Here is a 23,257-nt window from a genome sequence, read left to right as displayed (position 1 = left end):
GCTTCATTGCCTTGCAACAATCATATCTTATCTACAACAGTATTATGGAACTGCTCATAGTAGTATTGCTCATATTGTGAAATAACAGTTCCTGTATTGAATATGGACATTGATACTGTTTTCAGTAATGATTAACAAAAACTATTCTATACAGCCAGCTTTTTATATAGATTGCTTTTATATAATTTATAATAAAAAGATACTAAAATATATGAATTTAATTCTCTGCTAAGAAAGTTTGATTGTGAAAGTTTGGATAATTTAATTTTCCCTGAAAGGCCTTCGCACTTTTTTTATAATTCCAACATAAAATAGTGTAGTAAAGAACTGCAGATGCTGGTTTAAACCGAAGATAGACATAAAATGCTGGAGAAACTCAGCGGGACAGGCAGCATCTCTAGAGAGAAGGAGTGGGTTGCGTTTTGGGTCGAGACCCTTCTTCAGACATAAAATATAAACATATAAACACAAAATAATGTACATATTACCTTTTATGTAATTAATGGATTACAAAGTAATGGATATTTAATGTTAGACTTTACCAGATGTTTTGTAAACTTTCATTCAATGTTAAGCTCTGTCATTTTCCTGCAATCCAGCACACCTTTTAAATCTCTTCCTTAAATTTAAATGTGCTGTTCCGTCAATGTATGCAAATATATTTGAAAAAGAGACATGATATAATTTGATTACCATGTTAAAATAAAATGAAACCAGAGAACTAAAATAGTTACAAAATACTTCACATTTACGGATTTCAATGTAAACTTATTTAGAAACAGGACAGAAGATACAACTTTTAAAAATTATTTGCTTGTCATGAAAGCATTCAACTTCAGGCTTGAAAAGTGCTTAACTATATTAAACAGAGTGATTAAAGAAAATAAGTTCACTAATACTACTTCTCACAGATGTAGAAAGGATTTTTAGTAACCGTGCCAGCTAGTATTTAATCCCAGATGTCTATGGAAAAAAAAGATAACAGTAAATGAAAGCATATGGGGTATATGAATTCCCAGTGTAAAAGCTTGATTTCATGGCTTAAACTGGGAGATATTTTCTTCAAACAGAAATGAATTAAATTAAATTTTAGCTCTGTGATTCATAAACATGTTTTAAATGGAGGATCAATATGAAGATTATTTAAGACTGATTAATATGCAAAAAAAATGTTTGATTCTTGAAAAGCAACATTTGTACATTGCTGTGGAAAGCTTTTACCAAGAGAGTGTTTTAAGCCTTGTTAGTTTCCCAGTAAAATACAGGCAATGTGTAAAACAGACTCCGAGTAAAAGCTTTCCATAGCAATGTGCACTACTGCTTTACAATAATTCAAAAGGCCAAGTAGCCAACTGCCATGTTATGAGGGCACTATTCAGATGGAAGGAACTGTGGGTCGTATCCAGTGCATTGGAGAAATACCACATAATTGATCCCACAGTAGAAGTGCCTCCCTCAAAGAATGTGGACATCCTTCAAAAGAATCTGTTCAGGCCACAGACAATGCATCCACATTCTTCTTGATGGAAGCTGCTTGGAGGCAAAAGTTCAACTGTGGCGATGAATCCCAGACCGTGAAACATTTCACACATAGATTGGTTGCATGAGGAACCTCATATCTGACCACAGGAGATCATTGAGTATCCACTCAATGCTCTGGACTCTTTGCACCTCCATATATGAGGCTTTTCAAGCCCCATGAACAAGGAAGATGCTATGGCCACAATGTCATGTTGGTTGTTCCCACAATCTTCATTTATTCTTCCCATCTGCTTGGAAAAGAGTATTTCTTTTGAAAGCCACATGAAATGGACCTTAAATTTATGGTTTTGAATGAATTTCAATCCATGATCGAAATTGATCAATCCGTAAATTTAACAATAAATCCGTGGATGAATAGTATGAAACAACTAATCAGAAATTAACTTCACCAGATGCAGACATGGAAAACATAGTATCTCATTCCAGGATCCACCCAATATACAGGTGCTCCCTGATTTACGATGCTTCGACTAGCGATATTATGATTTTACGATCGGCAAATGCTCGGCAACGGCAGCAAGCCGTACGTCACTTCCGGTCATGTGATCACAATGTATTAAATGCGCTTTCGACTTGCGATATTTTCGGTTTACGATGGGTTTATCTGAACATAACCCCATCGTGGATCGAGGAGCAGCTGTAGTTGCTGTGATTTCATACCTAATGATACAATATATGGCCTTTTGACTTTTGTCTTCTTACTTTCAAGGGAACCAAACACCTCACTTTAGCGCACTGCTTTCTGTACTGAGGATGTGGTCTCACTGCATGGGGGAACCCACTTACAGAACAGCTCTGTTTAGTTTGCAAGCATGAACCTGAGCTTCTAGTTGCCTCTCACGTCATTTCAATCCCACTGTCTTTTTCCACCACCAACAGTGTTCTGAAGAAGCCAGGCATGACCTCGAGGATCAGCACCCTAACTTTGACTTGATACTTTACTAAAGGCAGCATAGTGGCACAGCTGGTAAAGCTGCCACCTCACACTGCTAGAGACCCAGGTTTGATCCTGACCTTGGGTTCTCTCTACATAGAGTTTGCATGTTCTCTCTGTGACTAGTACACTCTCTGCCCTGTGGGTTTCCTTCCGATGCTTCGGATGTTCCTTTCACATCCCAAGGATATGGGGGGGGTTGTAGGTTAATTGGCTTCAGGAACAAATGCTCCTAATGTGTAGGCACTGGATGGGGAAGTGGGATAAAATAGAACCAGTGTGAAGGGGTGACCAATAGTCTGTGCAGATTTGTCCGTACAGAGTTTGTACGTCCTCCCCATTACCTATGTGGGTTTTCTCTGAGATCTTCAGTTCCCTCCCAAATTCCAAAGACATACAGGTATGTAGGTTAATTGGCATGGTATAAGTGTCAATTTTCCTAGTGTGTGTAGGATAGTGTTAATGTGCAAGGATCGCTGGTCGATGCGGACTCGGTGGGCCGAAGGGCCTGTTTCTGCGCTGCATCTCTAAACTAAACTAAGCTAAACTTTCTGACTATGTGTAGCATTTTCTATAATCAAACCTAAATATTTCCTTGTTGGAGGTAAAGTACCATGAGCGGTACTTCTAAGACAAGATTACTGAAAACTGGACTCCAGCCCGTGAAGGAGAGCAAGTGTAAACCGTATTTTACTGCGACGTTCTGAAACTGGACACCAGGTAAAAATTTGAATTGAACACATGACTTTCTTGGAGGATACGGATGCTGGATCATGATAAATGGTTGTTCATCTTTTTATAAGAGCATCTATTCAGGGGGCCTTGAAGGAGATGTGATAGTTTCCAATCTATTTCTCATCGTTACCGCCAGCCAGCTTCTCACCTGCCACTTTCAACCCATTGGAAATTATTTTGTTATATTTTGTTATATTTTTCTTTCGCTGACAATGTTATCCTCTACGGTTTGTTTAAAATAAATGGGTTAACATCTCTTCTAAAATAAAGAAAAAATTGACAAAAATAAGCATTCATTCACTGATATCAAATCAACTGGAATTGTGACTTAAAAATACAGCACGTTTTTCACCGGGGGAATAATTGTGAAGGAAGCTACCTCATTATTGTTGTCTATGATGGCACCCCATTTTTATTCTCTTACGTCGCCAAACAATATCCACAATATCCATTTTACACACGTTATTGGAAAATGCATGGTCACACTATATCCTGCTAAACTGTTGTTTGCAGCTAGCACCTAAGGATGGGAATCTTATTTCTTTTTATAGTAATAATAATAATATACTTCCAATGCCTGAATTAAAGTAAATATCGTATTAAGGTACCCAGGTGTGCATCTTCATATGATTTGGGAAAAGTGGGAGGGGAGGGCTGGGAGACAGAATAGCAGCAGCAGTAAAGCCCTGAGATATTTAGAATTCACCAGACCAAGTGGGACCCGTTGGGTCCCGTCCCCTCGATGTATGGTTGCGGGGGGGGGGGGGGGGGGGGGGGGGGGGGGGGGGCCGTCCCACACACATTAACCACCCCGCACACACACGGAGGGGGGGGGGGGGTGGGGGGGGGGGGGGGGGGAGGTGGGTGGAGGGGAGGGGGAGGGAGGGGGAGCGGGGGAGGAGGGGGGGGGAAGGAGGGGAGAGGGGGGGGGGGAGGAAGGGGGGGAGAGAGAGGAGGGGGGGGGGAGGGGGAGGGGGGGGAGGGGAGAGGGGAGAGGGGAGAGGGGGGGGGAGAGAGGAGAGAGGGGGGGAGAGAGGAGGGGAGAGGGAGGGGAGAGAGAGGGAGGGTGGAGACAAGAGGGGTAGAAGGGAGGAGACGGGGGGGGGAGGGGGGAGAAAAGGGGAGGGGGGAGGGGGGGGGGGGAGGAGAGGGGGGTGGAGAGGAGGAGGGGAGCCGGGTAGGCGAGCGGACTGCGAGCGAGTGGGCTGCTGGGCCCATGGCGAGCGGGCGGCAGAGATTCGAGGGAGGCCGCTGGCGGGCGCGATCTGAGGATGGTCAAAAGCAGCGAGGGCCGGCCGATCGTGGCTTCCACGAGGGGAAGCCTACCCCCTGTGACGGCCAGAGATCGCCAGGTGGGATCTGGATAACGAGCAAGGAAAGGTGTCACGATTCCACGAGACCCTGCGATTGACGGAGGAATCACAGGTCTCCATAGACGACCTTTCCCGTCCCGACCGTCACGGCCACCTTCCCATCGCGCTGGCCCGCACCCTCATCTGCGCGGCGATAACAGCCGCCGCCGCCATGTTCTAGAACTTCAAGGAGCCCAGCAGAGCGCGCAGCACGACCTGAGCAGCAGTTTAAAAACGCTAAGTGACGAATTTAAAGAAGTGAAAGTTAAGAAGCCAAGAAGTACAGAAGACAGAATAGGGGTGACGTCACTTGCAGTGCAAGCAAGTTTGAGATTTGTGAACATAAATAACTGGAGAAATAATGCATGAATTTTTCAGATAAGGCGATGTTTGACATCATGGCATAAATCCCTATCGGAATTTGTAAAAATCTCACCACTAGTGCATTGTGTTTTCGAGGAGATGTGAAATGCCCACGAACATCACATACACACACACACACAACACACAAATACACACACATCCAAGATCAGAGTTTAATAAGCATAGAAATATTGAGAGTGTATTGACTGGTTGCATCATGGCCTGGTTCGGCAACTTGCATGCCCAGAAGCGAAAAAGACCACAAAAAGTTGTGAACACTGCCCAGTCCCATCTCCAGCTCAGACCTCATCGAAGGGATTTACCGGAAAAAAGGCAGCCAGCATCAGCAGAGACGCACACCACCCTGGCCACACTCATTTCACCCCTGCCATCGGGAAGAAGGTACAGGAGCCTTTAAAACTGTAACGTCCAGGTTCAGGAACAGCTTCTTTTCTACAGCTATTTGGGTATTAAACACTACAATGTCAAATAAGCCCTGAATTACAATGACTATTTTTGCTATTATTGCACTATTATTGTGTTTTTTTGTGTGTACGTATGTGTGCCTGTGCGTGTGTGTGTGTGTACATATAAACACGCTGAATTTATTTTCTCTCTCGTTTATTATATTGTTTACAGTGTACTATGTTTACATATTCTGTTTTGCTGCTGCCATTGTTCTATCTGGGACATATGACAATAAAACACTCTTGACTCTTGACTCTCTATGCTCTCGAGAGATTACATGGATGTAATATCATAGTCAGAGTGGTTATGCAGGAGAAGGTTTTGAAGTAGCTCGTTGCATTGGGAATGTGTGTATTTTCTACTTTGGAAAGCACAAGTCTGTTGCTCTTATATTTCACCACATCACTATTTTCAACACAAAATACTTTACTTTTCCATATACAATGATACATATCACATTGTATTCTCTGACTTACATTCAAATGCTCCCATTCAATTGACATTAAAATTATTCTAACGGAAAATGTGGCCCCAAAGTAAATGAAATCTTGGGGCAGACAACATACACAGATTTTCCTTCTGTTATGTAGATTTCCTAATTCACCTTCAAGTTACTAATTATGTCACTTTATTTAATTATTTATAGTTCCCTTGTTTTCTCCCTAAGTGTTGTAATTGTTATTCAAATATGATCTGTTTGAGACTCCCTCTAATAACCATTTGCCAAAGTCCTATTCACTAAAGCATAAAATGTCTTTTTTTGCCATTCTTTTAAATAATTACGGTTATTTAGAGGTACAGAAATATAGAAATAGGATTATATGACTTAGTGTCACTGTCCGATGAGATTTGGCCAATCTTAACCCCATATACTACCCTTTGCCTCATATGCCTTATAGTACTTGCCAATAAACATCCACCTCAGACTTAAAGCTATGTTTATCCAGCAGCAATTGTCATTTTGAGAAGATAGTCCTAAACCTCCTTCCAGTCTTTGTGGTTCAGCATTTCCTAACTGCATTCCCAAGGGGTTAACTCTAATTTTCAGACTATCGTAGACACACCAAACAGGGAAAAAAATCCTAATTGAGCACTCATTAATATACTGAAAGCTTTGATCATATCAGCCCCCAACTATCTAGATTTCAGGAAATGCAAGATATGTTGTATAATCTTAACGTAATTAAAATCAAAGACCACAGGTGTCAGTAAATCTATGTTGCAATCCTTCAAGGCAAATCATTCTTTCCTAACTGGTAACTAGAACTGCTGACACTACTCAGGTGAAGTCTAATAAATAGTTTGTACAGCTGTTTTTACTTGCTGGTATCCTTGCACACAACATGCCATTAGACTTTCTTGTTATTTTTTCTGTGTCTCTCCATTATAATGAATTATGTACATCTTCCTCCAAGGGATAAAAAAAAGTATGCAATTTTCTGGCATTATATGTAACTGCATGTCTCCCTTAAGCTGCTTCTAAAAGCTCTAAAAAGATCAGAAAATCAGCGCAATGTTGGGTTCTCTCCCGTAATGGCGTGCTAGCTCGGAAGCAGCAGGCATTGCTGAAATAAATCTCAGGTCAGATTTCTTATGGATGTCGGCACTTAGACATGCACCCAAGTACTCATGTCAGTCATTACATGCACAACACCACAGCACTCTTCCAGTTACTGCAGAGTTGTGATCTTGACTTTGACAATGAGAGCAGTTCAGGCACATGTGTGAGTATGTACTTGCGGCTTTACAAGGAATGAGTAAGGATACTTTGTGAAAAAGCCCCTACACTGACATTACTCCAGCTGAAGGTGTAGATAAATGAAGATAGACACAAAATGCTGTATTAACTCAGCGGGTCAGGCAGCATCAGTGGAGAAAAGTAATAGGTGACGTTTTGGGTCGAAACCCTTCTTCAGACTGAGGTGTAGATAAATGTACGATACAAGATAAATTTAATTGTTGTATGGTTCCTTGTGAGTACTGGGTGGAAAAGGTGCTGAATCTTAGTATGCCTGCTGGAATGTGGGTCTGGTGCTAGGGAGTTGATTTTGCACAATCATATCATCCTTTAAAAGGCATGCATGGACCAGGCCAATGAGCATTGGAAGTAGGTTTTAGTTGCAGCAAAGAATTTGAAGATGGTAGGTAGTATGTATTGTAATCATAGGGTCATTAATGATAGGAGCAGAATTTGGCCATTCAGCCCATCAAGTTTACTTCACCATTCAATCATGGCTGATCTATCATTTCCTCCTAACCCCATTCGCCTGCCTTCTCCCCACAACCATTGACCCTCAATGGATGGTATGCAGCATCCTGGCTAGGAATACAGTTTCAGTGTGATGGACCTTTAAGTAACATTACTTCTGAGCCTCCAGCATTAGTTAAAGCCAGTTCTTCAGAGAGTGAATAGTGATTGATTTTATTCAGACCAAAGTGGTTGAACGTTACACATTAGACAATGTATGTTAAAGTCACTTGCAGTCAGAAAAACTATGCTGACAAATATGACAACATCTTTCACAATGATGAGACACAGTGTTAGTGTTGGTGGCAAAGAGACCAAGTCATCTTTGAAAGATGGTATTAAATGATGAGGGGCTAAGGTACGTAAGTATGGACAATCTATTTATTTTAATAGAGGAGTCAAAATAGGAAGGAGAGACCAAGTAATCATTAAACGTTTAGAATCTGGAAGGCAGTAAAAGATTAATACTCACTGTCTGATGTGGTGGAGGAAGAAACCCTCACGGCATTTAAAAAGACCTTGAATATGCACTTCAGGAACAGCGACCTGCATCTCTACGGACTTGGCACGGGAAGGTTATTACTTCTTTGGGCATTGGTTATAACAAGGTTATAACTACTTTGTTAATATTCTGTCTCTCTGTCATAATTTCACTCCATGTTCATATCAACATTGCAATATTTATTTATGGCATTTTGTAGGCAAATTTGCCATAACTGCTTCTGACTTCACCATTTAATGGTATCCTGTAACGGCCATTTTAATTCCAACATGAATGACCTTGCGCGCGCACACACACCTCCACTGCACTCCATTGCTATACTTCTAACGAACTGACTATTTCTATCAGTATATATGTTACCAGTTATACTGCGTACCGTGCTGTTTGTCGTAAAGTCATCAACAAATTTGGATATGTGGCTTTCCACACCATTTCTAAGTGATTAAAATTCAATGAACAGTTGCGGCCCCAACCAAGGATATGCATAACAAATTAATTGCTCCATTGAAATACATTGATCAAAGTAAGTAATTAGTACTATGCATTCATAGTTAACATTATTTTTTTATGTACCACTCATTATAGCAGATAAAAATGTTATTAGTGTCAATGTAAGAAATGAAATGTGTTTATTAAGTCCATTATTTGGCTAGCAAAGAAAATTCGGGAAACATTAGATCATTATTTTCTCTTTTCTCAAGAATGGGGAGTTACAGTAATGATAATTGTCAGCGTGCAGTCATAATAAGGGTTATGGTTATTAATATTTTGGTGGCCTTCAAAATCTGCTCTCTTTGATTGACACTGTAAACCAAGCCCACAGTTTCTGAGCGGTCTAATGATAAGAGAGACAATGGTGAGTCCCATTCACCAACCTATTGACAGTGGCTTTCATCTCCTTAAAACCGGATGATGAGAAAGCATTGCAGCAAGAACTACAATACCGGACAAAGGACTGTCAAGGTCACAATGCCCAAAACGGATTTACAGGGATCAGACTCATCCCTCTGGACTTATGGACAAAATGTAAGAAAAAAAAAAATTCACTTTGTTAAATGCAGCTCTAGCAACAGATGCCAGATGCCATGATGATGGGAAACAGGTAGTGCAATATGGAAAATGATGTTGTATATATTACAGTGAAACCTGATGTGATCCAAATTAGAGTAAATTTGTGTCTTTATGAATAAACTTGAAATGGTCTAATTAGAGTCACAATGGGTTTGCATTCACTTAAGTGCACATCTCTGGTAATTTCACACATGGTTGTCAATGGAAATCTGAATGACTAGACAAATTAAACGGCATCTCAACTTTTACCACCTGGCTACTTTCAGACAGCTTAATTAAAATAAATAGATATGCAGCTACTTCGATGCCTGCATTATCATCCTTTTTACTTTTCTTGTTAACTAAATTTTCCAGCTTAATTACAAGCGACAAAGACAATGAGGCAAAGTTTGTCATTGCCACTGTTAAACTAGTTTACAATTGATTGTGAATGGATTTATAAACAGGGCTAATCCTTCAGAGCAAAGTGCTACATTATTTGTAAGGGAAGAATGCTTCTGAGTACGACACTAAAAACTCTATTGTTAGTAAAATATTGTTCACATTTTTGACACAGCAAGAGAATCCAAATCACCAGAAGAAAAGATTCAAGGACGTGTTCAAAGACACCTTGAAACAAAATGCAACTTCCCTGTCCCACAACCACTTAGAGTGTGCAGGTGTATTTAGGATGGTATTGTGAACTTTGAGTCCACGTTTTGGGAACAGACAGCAACCCCCTCATCAACTGCTGAAGAAGCAGGATTAAGGTCCCGACAAACCACCCACATACGTACTTGCTCCATCGGGCGCTTACTGCCTCATCTGTAGTTGAGAAGAGGGAACCGGGGTCTGGCCTACTGCACTTTCAAGGTCGGCTGCGGGAGGAATCCCCGGAGAACAAAGGTGGACGGGTGTGGCGAGGAAGTCGGTTGCTGGTCGACCAAGGAAGGCGATGGCAGGAGGCCTGCAGAAGCCTGGGACTCGCCTGGATCTGGCACCACTCATAACAACTGAGCGTGGACTGGACTTGGAAAATGGTGCCAAAACATGCCTTGCACGTGTGCTCAATAGACTACTTCTGTACAATTGCTAATCGGGGATGGTATGCTGATCCTCCACAGGACTGTTTGTAAGTAAATAATTGTACTGTGCATTTGCACTTTGCCCACACGGCGATAAAGTAGCACTGAACCATTGGCTTCAGTGGTCATCTTAAAACTCACAAAACTAGAGTGAAGACAAGGTGTCATCAATCTCAAGGGCTGCCTTAGAGAAAGGCGAGATCAGCTGCTTTATTTGAGAAGCTGGCTGAGTTTAATACACAAAGTAAGATTCACATGCTACATGCTACAGTGTTTTGGCAGATATTGAGCTGCTCAGCAAAATCCACATTACTTTTCAATACTCTGGTCTGCATGGAATCCATTGTTCTTTCCCACTCAAGTAACTCTCCTTATTCAGTATCCCCAATGGATATAGACTTGAATGGTAATGGTGACAAATTGATTTTGTCAGTAGGTCAAATCTGTCTGATCTTATAATGTGGTGGTGCCGTAGAAGTGGTAGACACTGCCCACTCCACCATAGGTATTCATCTCCCCTTCGAAGGGATCTACAGGAGGCGCTGCCTCGAAAAGGCAGCCAGCATCATCAGGGACCCACACCATCCTGGTCACATTTTATTTCACTCCTGCCATCGGGAAGAAGGCAAACAAAATTAAAAGCTTCAGGCAAACAACCATCATGCTATTGAACTCTACAAACTCAAAATATACTTTGAACCACAAACTGTTGTGATTGCACAAGGACATTGTCTTTACACTATATTGTTAGTTTCTTTTTTATATATTGAATTTATTTTTGTTGTTTACTCCAGTGTCTATAGTGTACTATGTTCACATATCTGTTGTGCTTCTGCAAGTAAGAATGTATCTGGACATATCACAATAAAAAAACCCTGACTTATTATTACAGGATATTCCTGGATTGCGACAATTACCTCCGTTCTTTTTTTCCTGCATTGAATGGCCTCTCAAACCAATTTTCATTTGCCATAAACAAAGGTAAATGTCAATAGGTCATGAACCTCATTGTTAAGGTTATCCAGAATGTTGGATCTGCCTCTTTTGTTCATTACCATGTCTGACAGAGCAAACGTCTCACACTTCCCCAAACTTAGTGCCAAATGTGCATCCTTCTTTAGTATCGCCTCATAACCTCTGGAAATATGTCGGGTCCATGAGATCCAACTCCTGTTCTCTCAGTACCATTCTCACCAAACTAACATAAATTTGGTTGCCTGATTACGCATTTTCCAAAAAATACTAAACATTGGCGCCTATTATTTGCAATCTCAGTGCCATATCCGACCCTTAATGGAATTTCAGACCTTATATCCGTGCCATCTCAAAAACTGTGTACTTTCGAAAGAATGGAAAGGAACTGCAGATGCTGGTTTAAATCAAAGAAAGGTCTGACGAAGGGTCTCGACCCAAAACGTCAACCATTCCTTCTCTCCAGAAATGCTGCCTGTCCCACTGAGTTACTCCAGCTTTCTAATGAAATTACATCTACTTTCTAATGAAGCCTGACTCCAGGTTTTCATCAGGTCACCTATTGCTGAAACCTTCACCCATACCTTTGTTAACCCCTAGAGTGAGCACTGCAGTCCTTGGTGGCCTTCTACACACTACTCTTCCTATTCAGGAGAATCTTCTGCAGCTCTCACACTTACGCTGAGTCCAGTTGACCCACTACATCTGTGGCCGCTGACCAACCCGGAGAAACTATGCATCTGTTTCAAGTTTCCCAAAGCAATATGAATGTCTCCTGTGTTCCTCATCTACTGTGACATAACATGCGGAATATGCAGATTAATGCACGGGAAGCATATTACATACCTCCAATGTGTGTTTTTGGATTTATTAAAAACGTTTTCAGAATTACATAAGCACAACAATTCACACACAATCAAAAACATAATCCAGTAATAGCAATTTATATATATGCACTGCTCCATCCTTGAAATAAGACCGCCTATGCCTTGCCTGCCCCTTCCTTGGTAACCTCCTCCAAGTCTATATTTCCTAAGATATGTGCATTCTTCCATTTCATTCAATTGCAAAGATCTCAAGTTTTGGAATTCCCACCTAAAATCTTTTTGGTTCGCTCTCTGATTCTTGCTTTCAGTCACTCTTTAAAACCTACCTACAAATCTTATTACATCTTATTACAAATGCTTTAACACCTTCTGTTATATCATTATCAATCTTTCATTTGATAAGACTTCTAGGAAGTATTTTATGGTGTTTTTGGTAAGCTAAAGGCACTATATACGTGGAACCTTTTGCTGTAATATCAATTAGTTCATGTTCAGAACTTTTAAATAGTTAGAATGGAATCACTTACAGCCTCTTAAATGTAACAATTTTCTCATTTTAAAGACAGTAAGGCATAAAGCAGTAGGTTACCAATCTCTTAGCAGCTGATCTTCATATGAAGATTTGAAGGGAACTGGATGGTATGGATTCCAGACTAAACATTTTAAATCCCACACAATGTTACTTTCTGCTGATTTCAATGCCTTTACATTCTAACTCAACTGGGAAAATCTCTCCTCAATCAATTAGGCTTGCATCACACTTTGTACATAGGTTGGTGACTTACTCATGACCAACACATTTACATGGAGGACAACTTCCATATATTGCTATAGCTCCATTTGTGCTTCAAGTAATGTCAGATGGGCAAACATAAAATGGCATACTGAGCTGTTTATATCAAGTTGCAAAGACCTGTTGAAAGATTAAAAGAATGGACAATACACTTGCAAATGGAATTCGGTGCATGGGGCACCATTCATTCTGGATCTAAATAGTGAGTGTTTGGAGTTGTAAGAGTGCAAATATTTGGCATACGAGTGTATATACCATTCAAAACATTGTGCACAAGAACAATTGGCAACTGGATAGGCTTACAAACGTCAACCTATGTTTCAAATGGATAAACACAAAGTTCTGGAGAACCCAATGGTTCAGGCAGCATCTGCGGAGAGGTTGATTTGCAGATGGGTGAAGTAATCAACACCTCCCTCACCTGTATCCACCTATCACTTGCCAAGCTTTGTCCCACCCCCCATCTCTTTTTTCCAGCTTTCTACCCCCTACTGCAATAAGTCTGAAGAAGATTCCCGACCTGAAACGTCAATTATCCATTCCCTCCACAGATGCTGCCTGACTCGCTGAGTTACTCCTGTATTTGTGTTTGGCTCAAAATTCCACCATCTGCAGTATCAAAATGGGCTAGACTGGAAAGTCACACTTAATTGGGCAAATGTCACCCAGAACATCGCATTCAATTCTGATTAAATATGTGAGAAAGGTATTTATCCTAAATAAAAACAGATCAAAACCAGGGCATGAAGGGTCATACCCAGGGGGGGCTGATGTGATCTAATCAAAGCATTTAAAATGGCATTGGGATTTGATAGAGCAGATACAGAGGAATTCGGGGAAATCCAAAACAGCAGGGCATAATCATAAAATTAGAGAGAGACCATTTAAGAGTCAAATCAGGAAGCACTTTTCTCACATTGAGCATCATGACTCAGGGAAAGAGCACCCTGCCCAATTTTATTTTATATTGGCTTCAGTAGAAAGCAAAATTGTGTGGGATTTAAAACGTGCAGGCGATTCGATCCCATTGGTTTCCTGCCAAGGGGGTTAGATTAAAGCTACTCCCCCTGGGAGACTGCTCTTTGAAATAGCTAGATTAGAATCTTAGTTGCTGACACTAAAGTCTCACTACACCTCACAGCCTCCTAAATTTAACCGTTCATTCCTTTTAAACCTCGGTGAGATTTTAAGCAGTTGGCTGCCTATTTCTGAGCAGGTGAAGTTCCCTTGAGAGTTGCCCTGATGCCACAGAGTGGGAAGGCGGACGGTAAGGATTCCAGACTGTTGTTAGCTTTGCTCATCATTGAACAACAACATTGAGCCAGTCACACAAGTGTCTCCTATTTGGCACTAGTGGGTGATTTCATTCATTGAAACAGAGGACAGCAGGTATGGGAATGGACTTCTTTTCTCTAATCCTAACTTCTTTCAATGTGAGCACCCCATATTTATCTTTTAAAGACTTGCGTTTGTCTAAAGTGGACATTCCCAAGAAATGGCCACTCTGGTTATGCTAACTGATTAACCCCCATCAGTTGCTTCTCTTGCAGGCAGCACACTGACTTCCTGCCTGCCAACTACTATAATTCCAGCTAACACATGGTATTCCGTGGAATGGGAGCCCATCTCAGCAGCCCCCCAAACTAAACTAAACTAAACTACCAACAACTAGAAGAAGGGTTTCGGCACGAAACGTTGCCTACTTCCGTCGTTCCATAGATGCTGCTGCACCCGCTGAGTTTCTCCAGCACTTTTGTCTACCTACCAACAACTAGAGACCAATCCTGACTCATTATCTACCTCATTGGAGACCCTCGGACTATCTTTGATTGGACTTTACTGGCGTTATCTTGCACTAAATGTTATTCACGATATTCCTTTTAACATGTATCTCTCATGTATCTGTAAATAGCTTGATTGTAATCATGTATTGTCTCTCCGCTGACTGGTTAGCATGCAACAAAAACTTTTCACTGCACCACAAGACAAACTAATGACTAAATAGGACAGTGAAAGCCTGTATTGTTTACAACCATCCTGCACCAATTAAAGCAATGTTAAATGTGGCATCTGCAAGCAGTGAAAGTCCATGTGTAACGTAGTCTGACAGAAGAAAAATTGATGGTGGGGAAAATTGGGTGAATGCTGGCTTTCCAGTGCTGTACTGGAGGTCTGCAGGAGGAGTGGGAGGAGATGTGCTCTATCCTCGCAGAGGCTTGGCAAACTCTCCAAAGGTAAGAAGACCAGATGCATGGGCTTTCCAGGAATCAAGAACTGAAAATGGAGGAACAGTTTCCTCAGATGTTCAGACCTCACTAGTTCTAAGTTCAGTAAATGCATTGTCAATTGCTATCTTCAATAAGATGCATCATTAGCCTCTGTTACTTCTTAGTGCATTACAGATATCTCTCACTCATCAACAACCTCTATAAGTATAAAAAAATCAGAGGTTCAAAAAAATACAAACAAAATAACTGCAGATGCTGGAAATCAGAAATGCAAAGAGAAATGGTTAATGTTGCAGGATGAAGACCCTTCCTCAGAACCCAGATCTGATGAAAAATGGCTGATGAAGGTTCTCAAACTGAAACACAAACCGTTTCTCTTTCTACCGATGCTGGCAGAGCCGCTGAGCATTTCCAGCAGTTTTTCTTTTCAGTTCAGAGGGTCAACTTACTCTCGAGTACTCGGTCTCACTGCAAACCTTATAGCCCATCACACACACACACACACACACAGCTATTAAACTTCGACTGGCAGATCATCCAAGACTACCATGACTCACCTACTGCTGCGCTGTCTGCTCCTTTGTAGGGTTGGACTGCACACAACAGGAGGAAGAAGCAGCTCAGATTATTCATGGTCAGGTGGGGCTTTGTAACCTTACTCCACGGGGAAGATGGAGGTGACACCACCTGGAACAGTGAATATTGCGGCCACAGCCAGCAACTCGAATGGAACTTCTTCCAACATCTCAGATCCCCGACTTCAAAATACGTTTTAACTTGCAGGTTGCGGGTGGTACAAGCCGGCACCACTTAATTCCCACTGCAACCAGGTCTGTGCTTCTTCCCCTGTTATTCAAGAACTAGAACCTGTCCACGCAAAGGTGGAGACGCAGCAGATAGATGAGTAAGAAGGCAATAATGATGAAGAATATCTTTTTCCATTGCAGCAGAAACTAATGCCCCTGTCCCACTTAGGAAACCTGAACGGAAACCTCTGGAGACTTTGCACCCCACCCAAGGTTTCCGTGCGGTTCCCGGAGTTTGCAGGTGGTTGCCGGAGGTTGCAGGTAGTGGAAGCAGGTAGGGAGACTGACAAAAACCTCCGGGAACCGCACGGAAACCTTGGGTAGGGCGCAAAGTCTCCAGAGGTTTCTGTTCAGGTTTCCTAAGTGGGACAGGGGCATAAGTTTGTTGAAGTGCGACTCTGGGTAATGAAAGCAGTTTCCATAGTGTGTACACCACTCTGTTGTTCATGTCGGCCACATGTGTACACCTGCTGCAACATTATAACCCAATGTCTGTGGTTGTGCCCTGTCTGATGACTGGGGATCTAGTCAATTGCCTCCTGAGATGCCAAGTGGAGAAATAAATGCCTTCTGCAACTAATCTTCAAGACCAGTTGATGACAACTAGAGCCACGATTTGCAACTCATGGCCACTGTGACACTTTGGGATAATTGAGCATCTGGTCACTGGAGAAACGCTGCCTATGAGCACCATAAAGTTGTGCAAGACAGGGACTAACAAAACAGCATTAAAAAGATTTGTTAATAGATATGTGGAACATGGCATGTTTTGAACAGCGTGGTGGTGCAGCAGTACTGCTGCCTCATAGATCTAGTGACTCCTGTTCCAACCCGAATGATAGTACCATCTGAGTATAGTCTGCATGTTCCTGTGACTGCTTGAGTTTTCCCTACGTGTTGTTTTTTCACCTCATATGACAAAAACATGCTTGTTAATGTTAATTGAAGCTTGCAAATTAGCCCCTGTGTAAAATAGCCTTCTCAGGCCCCCTTCGGTCATGGTGACCATGGGTATCTCCAGGGTGCTATTCCCTATATGGAGGACGCCTGTGCGTGACTTTGTTTACATAGATACATAGAAAATAGGTGCAGGAGTAGGCCATTCGGCCCTTCGAGCCTGCACCACCATTCAATATGATCATGGCTGATCATCCAACTCAGTATCCCGTACCTGCCTTCTCTCCAAACCCCCTGATCCTTTTAGTCACAAGGGCCACATCTAACTCCCTCTTAAATATAGCCAATTAACTGGCCTCAACTACCTTCTGTGGCAGAGAGTTCCAGAGATTCATCACTCTCTGTGTGAAGAACATTTTTCTCATCTCGGTCCTAAAGGATTTCCCCTTTATCCTTAAACTGTGACCCCTTGACCTGGACTTCCCCAACATCGGGAACAATCTTCCTGCATCTAGCCTGTCCAACCCCTTAAGAATTTTATAAGTTTTTATAAGATCCCCCCTCAATCTTCTAAATTCTAGCGAGTACAAGCCAAGTCTATTCAGTCTTTCTTCATATGAAGTCCTGACATTCCAGGATCTTCTTTGGCCCCCTTCAGTCATGGCTGACCATGGGTATCTCCAGGGTGCTATTCCCTGTATGGAGGACACTTGTGCGTGATTTTGTTTAACGTGGGGAGACTGGTGCACAGACAGCCGCCCCACGGTCCTTGACTGATCTGGGTTGGGATGCAGTGGCATGGAGTCCAAGACGACTGGAAACACTTTTCTGCTGCAGCCTTCAACTGATTTCCCAGCCCTTGTGACACTCCACAAAGGTCAGCCATCATCCTCTGCCTGTTCCACCATTGGTTAGATTGCTCTTTGTCAGACCTCCCCTTTGACCTTAACGCCATGGGTGGCCCTACCTGGAGCATTGCTCCAGACATGGAGGCATCGTTCTCAGGATCTCGGGTCAACACAAGCTTCTCCACCACGACAAGGTGACAATCCATGGAGAAGAATAGGTTAAATGGAAATGTGGCCAAACCTTTGCATTTGAGTTTATTTTATGCATCGTGACCAAGCCAGCTCTGCCATAGTCAGCAACGGAGAAAATATGACTGGTGGTGAGTGTGAAAAAGGGGTCGTGTTCACTGGAGCCATAGACAGATGTACCAGTCCATGCAGTTAATGTTTCTCTCTCCCTCCTCTCAACATATGCCCTTCTGCTGCTCAGGAAAAACAATGGTGGAAATGGTAGCTGGCAGCAAGGTCTGAGTCCTCATGTGGTTGAAGATGCGCAACAAACAAACATCTTGATAGCCACTCTGTCAATGACTGCAGATCCTCGGCGTGCCATTGAACTGTATTAAAACATTTTGTGTTACAGCTGAGGTATGCATGTTGCCGATATGACCATGAGAATTGAAAGCAAGTTATGGGCCATGTCAGCAGCCGATAGGTTTTGTCATCTTACCCCTATCCTTTTGGTTTGTTGTAATGGCTCAATTACAAACAGCAGAGTTCCTACCACACAATTAAAGTATCATGACGGTTGCAAGGGTAGCAGCAGCCATTGATCAGTGTAGTGTACTGTCTGCGGGCCATGCACCAGCCAGTCACTGAGGGAGTGAAAACCTGTCTGGTTGCAATACTTCACAAAGCTGAAATGGTGCACTGGGAAAACAAAGAGCAAGCAGTTAAAGGCAACGGGCACCTTAGGGAAGCCTGCAAATCTTGTAAAGTAACATATTCACTTCACCAACCTCCATTTGGGCACAACAAGAATGTATTTTAGGGGAGCTTCATTGACCCAGATTATGTGACAGTAGAATGCAAACTGGTTTGTTGTCAAACTACAAGTTTCAGCCTGGGAGATGCCCATTGCCATGCCATGGCCACTTAGACACAACTTGACGGAAATAAGGTTCTTGAAGATTGTAAAATTGGCTGGAGCAAGTGCCAGGGGTTCCGTGAGACCATTTTTACTGAAGTACACATTTCCCATCTCTTCTTCCTGACATGAAAGTGGCCTCCTGGTGAAAGCCTCTCTCTCTCTCACTTGATCCAGCCATTGGTTCTACACCTGCATAGCCTCTGTTTATTCTTTGAATTATGTTGAATTGAAAGGTAATACTTGGGTCTTGAAGTAACTTCCTTGATCTAGAATAATAATGGCAGGATAGAAAGTTACACCTGCCTGCTACATCATTTGTATGCACCAAATACTTGCAGATGCCTAAAGAAATCAGAAACCCCCAACCAAAATAAGCATTGATGAAGCTATCTCCTCACAGGCAAAATAACAGTGGACAGTGTGCTGGAAATCTGATCTTAGTTGATTTTGGTGTCATTTTGGAATAATAAACAGTATATCTATCAGCTAGAGTATGCATGCTTACCAAATCAATTTGGCAGCATATATTAACAACTCAGTATCATTGTTTGGTGTCATTGATCATGGTTTAGTTAGTCAAACTGTGTTTTTGTTGTAAAGCCTACAAGTTTCAACCTGGGAGAAGCCCAATACATGGACGTTCATTGCCAGCAGTCAAAACTACTGATTGTGTTGCTGATATGATTAAGATTGAATTTAAATACATTTAATATGTTTGACTGCTTTCCATGCAATGATTTTTTTGTTGAAAGCATCTTGATTAGACTTGCTTCTTTCATCAGTCTCAACAGCTCCTTAAATAGAGTCCATATCCAACTCAATGACTGACATAGAAATATCTGCATAGAATATGAGTCAACATTTTCAGTGGGCTTTGCGTTCCAAGATTATTGGAGTATTTCCCACTGTTTTCCTACAATTGTTATATCCTACTATTCCCCCCTGGTTATGCTTTGCATGATTGGGTTCATATATCTCCATGTCTTTTCTCATCCTAACTATGTAACCACACCTGGTCCAACAACTCTGCATGGATTCTGCATCTTTCCAACTGTTACAACTTGTGCAGTATGTTCTTATCCAGCTGTCCAGGCTAAAACTCTACAATTCTCTCTGAAACTGCTCTCGATCTCTCTCCTTTAACATGTTTCTTAATATGTATATCTTTTACTCACAGTGGCGCAGCGGCCATGTTGCTACCTTACAGTGCCGGAGACCTGGGTTTGATCCTGACTACGAGTGCTGTCTGCACGGAGTTTGTACGTTCTCCCTGTGAACGAGTGGATTTTTTCTTGATGCTCTGGTTGCCTTTCACACTCCAAAGATGTGTAGATTTGTAGGTTAATTGGCTTCTGTAAATTGCTCCTAGTTTTGCATGCAAAACTGGGATATCATAGAACTAGAGTACGGATGATTGTTGGTCGGCGTGGACTCGGTGGGCCGAAGGGCCTGTTTTCCCTCTGTATCTCTAAACTCAAATAAAACTGAATTACAGAGATTACACCACAAATGGTTCTCTTGAGACTCATTCTTAACATCCGTCGCAATATCCATTTACTATGTTTCTGGAGATATTGCAGCATGTTAAAGGTGCTATCTAAATGCATATTGTTACTTCTTCCACCAACAATAAGATGGAACACAGTTGTGTAACAGATTGGATTGTGTTATTCCACTGTGGAACCACACCCATAACCTCCAGTTGAGTATCACATTTAATGGATGTATGATTTGGAGAATACAGCATTGATGTTGTCTGTCTCTGGTTCACTCTCCATTTTATACAACATCCTTCCATAAGTTTACTCCCAGGAGTTCCATCAATGATATTACTGCTCTAGATTTGTGACCATTAATATTTTTGCTCGCCTTTGACAATAATTCCAAACCATAATTTTCATTGTCGTTTTAATAAAACAAGAAACGTAAAATATTAGTGGAGAGGCACAAATAAAATGGAAACAACCAACCACAGATCAAACACAAAGTAAATACTGAGCTTTTAAAACATGAAATTGTGATTTGGTTGCTGAATTTTTGCAGATCATGCTTAACTGCAAAATTATATTGAATTAATTTTGTTACTGTCGCATTAACACTTACTTGAAATTTTGAGCATCGTCTGAAACTTAAAATAAGTGAAATAAATGTTGACTCAATGGATCAGGACTGTCAGAAGCCAATCACATTCCAAACCTAATACAAGTAATCCTGAGAGCTAAACATCTTTTATATTTTAAGGATGATTCAACGAAAAGCTCATAACAACTTTCTAAATGCCCAGTAAATTGCATTTCACTGTCAGAGCCTAGTTACTTTCGGAGAATTAATGGACATTACAATAATGTATGACTTAGAAGAGCTACACCAATCTCTTTATTATACTCCTAAGGTATTTAATGGAATGATGAACCCCCACGCTTGCAAATTCTTCAGAAAGGAAACCGTGCCTATCTTAAATAACCTTTTTTACATTGCAAATGCAAAAGACTTTATCCCTGAAGACGTTGTGAGCAGAGCGGCAGCAATATACTCCTATAGCTGAGGTTTATGATTTGCCCTACATTCAATGGGAGCATTTATAAGGCAGTAGTACTGTCTAAACAGGGAACAAGGCAAACAAAAAAGGTTTCAGGATTGTCATGGTTTCGGCAACCTTTCAATTCTTGTCAATTCATGCTTTTCCTAAATCATATAATACAATTGATCAATCTGGATCATGACTTGTCATTATTTATTAATAATTTTGAAGCTGCCATTCAAAATAAATAATTTCTTGCATTTCACATGTGCAAGTTAAATCATAACAACTTTATTGCAACCGCTTTATACAATGCATAAATCTTTATTGATGGCATTACTTTCAAGTGGAAGTCCCTCACGTTAAATTAGAAAATATTGCTGTGTCCTTCTTACATGCCTGGCTATCTTTCTCCATTTTCTCCGACTTCACATTCTGTCATAGCTATGTCTTGTGTAATGAACATATTATATTCATATGCTCCAGCCACAGTTGACATGACATTGTTCCTAACAGTGTTGGGTAATTATCCACTCAATGGTGTGGTTTTCAAAACAAGAACACACAGTGGTGATATCACATTGCTTTTTAAAAAGGTGATTTTAAAGTAGGACTTTAGATAATCAGTCAGGCTATGAGTTGATGAGACAGTACAGGCTGTGAAAACAATTTGATAGTATTAGAAGATAAATGTAGCGGTGGTCACAAATGGTTGCACAAATCTAAGTTGATGGCTACACTGTGATATCCTTAGTCAGAAGGTGCTAGGAGGTTTGTGAAGAGGTGAGATACAAAGCTCACTAATAGAATATGATAACAGCAGATGCCAGTAAGTGTTGTATAAGGGGCTGATTCAATTTCTTCACAAGGTAGCCCTAGGTTCAGTATGGTTGTGCAAGGGTGTGTTTATCCCTTGGGTGTGGAATTTCTAGAGGAAGTTGCTGTCCAGGTCTTCCTTCTTCTCCAGACAATTCAATCTTGCTGGAAAACTCAGCATGTGCAAGGGTGTAGTGCTTACACCCTGGAGAGCCACTCTTGTCATAATAGTCTACAAGTGGGAATATGATATTGAGGATCAGCAATGATCACATTAAATGGTGGAGGTAGGTTTGAAGAGCCAGATGGCCTCCTCCTGCTCCTATTTATAATGTAAACATAGTAGAAGAAATTAGTTCTTAGTTCTTGTGTTAGTTTTAGAGATACAAGCATGGAAACAGGCCCTTCGGTCCTCCAATCACCGATCACCCCTTTTCACTAGGTCTATATTATCCCACTTTTGTATTCACTCCCTATAGACTAAGGGCAACATTTTACAGAGGCTAATAAACCTACAAATCCGCAACCCTTTGGAATGTGGGAGGAAACCAGAGAACCCAGAGGAAACCCTCGCGATAAGAGGGAGAATGTGCAAACTCCATAATGACAGAAGATGAAGTTGCGGTCGAACCTGGGTCTCTGGCACCGTGAGGAAGCAGCTCTCCAGCTGGGCCATTGTGCTGCTCCATTGTCCATTCATGTATCAGTTTAGTTAATGTCATAATCTTCCTCAATAACCACCTTAAAGTACTAAAGAATATTTTCCTTTCAAGTATAGACCCTCTCACAATCATTTTCCAAGTATTGGACATATTAATACAAATTATTTTTTTATATGTTTTGTTTTCCATCCTCAATTTCTCTCTTTTAATCCTAGTTCCATTCATCTATGCTTACTTCACACCTGTACATTAGAATGAATGAAATACATAAATTTATGTTTGTACTAACATTGCAAGCATTTCAAGGTTCTTAGTTAAAAAAACGCTTTGCTGCTTACCTCAATGCAGGTCCTAGATCCTTTGCATTAGGTACTATATTGTACCACATTCCTGATTGCCTAAATTGCTTCCCTTTAGGCAGCTATTAATGATGAGAACCACTGATTCACCACAGGCCACAAAATTCAGGAGAACGTAATAGAAATGTATCCCTTTGATATAGTAACAGATGTGCATTC

The 23,257-nt window shown here is 41.3% G+C and overlaps 1 protein-coding gene across 1 annotated transcript in view; it reads right to left on the bottom strand.

Moving 5' to 3' along the window:
• The window catches only part of LOC129703950 (uncharacterized), a 37,001-nt gene extending 27,732 nt beyond the window's left edge, over positions 1-9,269 (bottom strand). Inside the window, exon 1 of the mRNA XM_055646689.1 lies at positions 8,115-9,269. Within this exon, the coding sequence (XP_055502664.1) occupies positions 8,115-8,194 (80 nt within the window). The 5' untranslated portion in view covers positions 8,195-9,269. The remainder of the gene's footprint in view (positions 1-8,114) is intronic.
• Between the last annotated feature and the right edge of the window lie 13,988 nt (positions 9,270-23,257).

Source organism: Leucoraja erinacea, chromosome 15 (assembly GCF_028641065.1).
Source record: "Leucoraja erinacea ecotype New England chromosome 15, Leri_hhj_1, whole genome shotgun sequence".
Classification (NCBI taxonomy): Eukaryota; Metazoa; Chordata; class Chondrichthyes; order Rajiformes; family Rajidae; genus Leucoraja; species Leucoraja erinaceus.
Note: the sequence above shows the minus strand (reverse complement) of the source record. Positions and strands in the feature narration are given on the sequence as shown.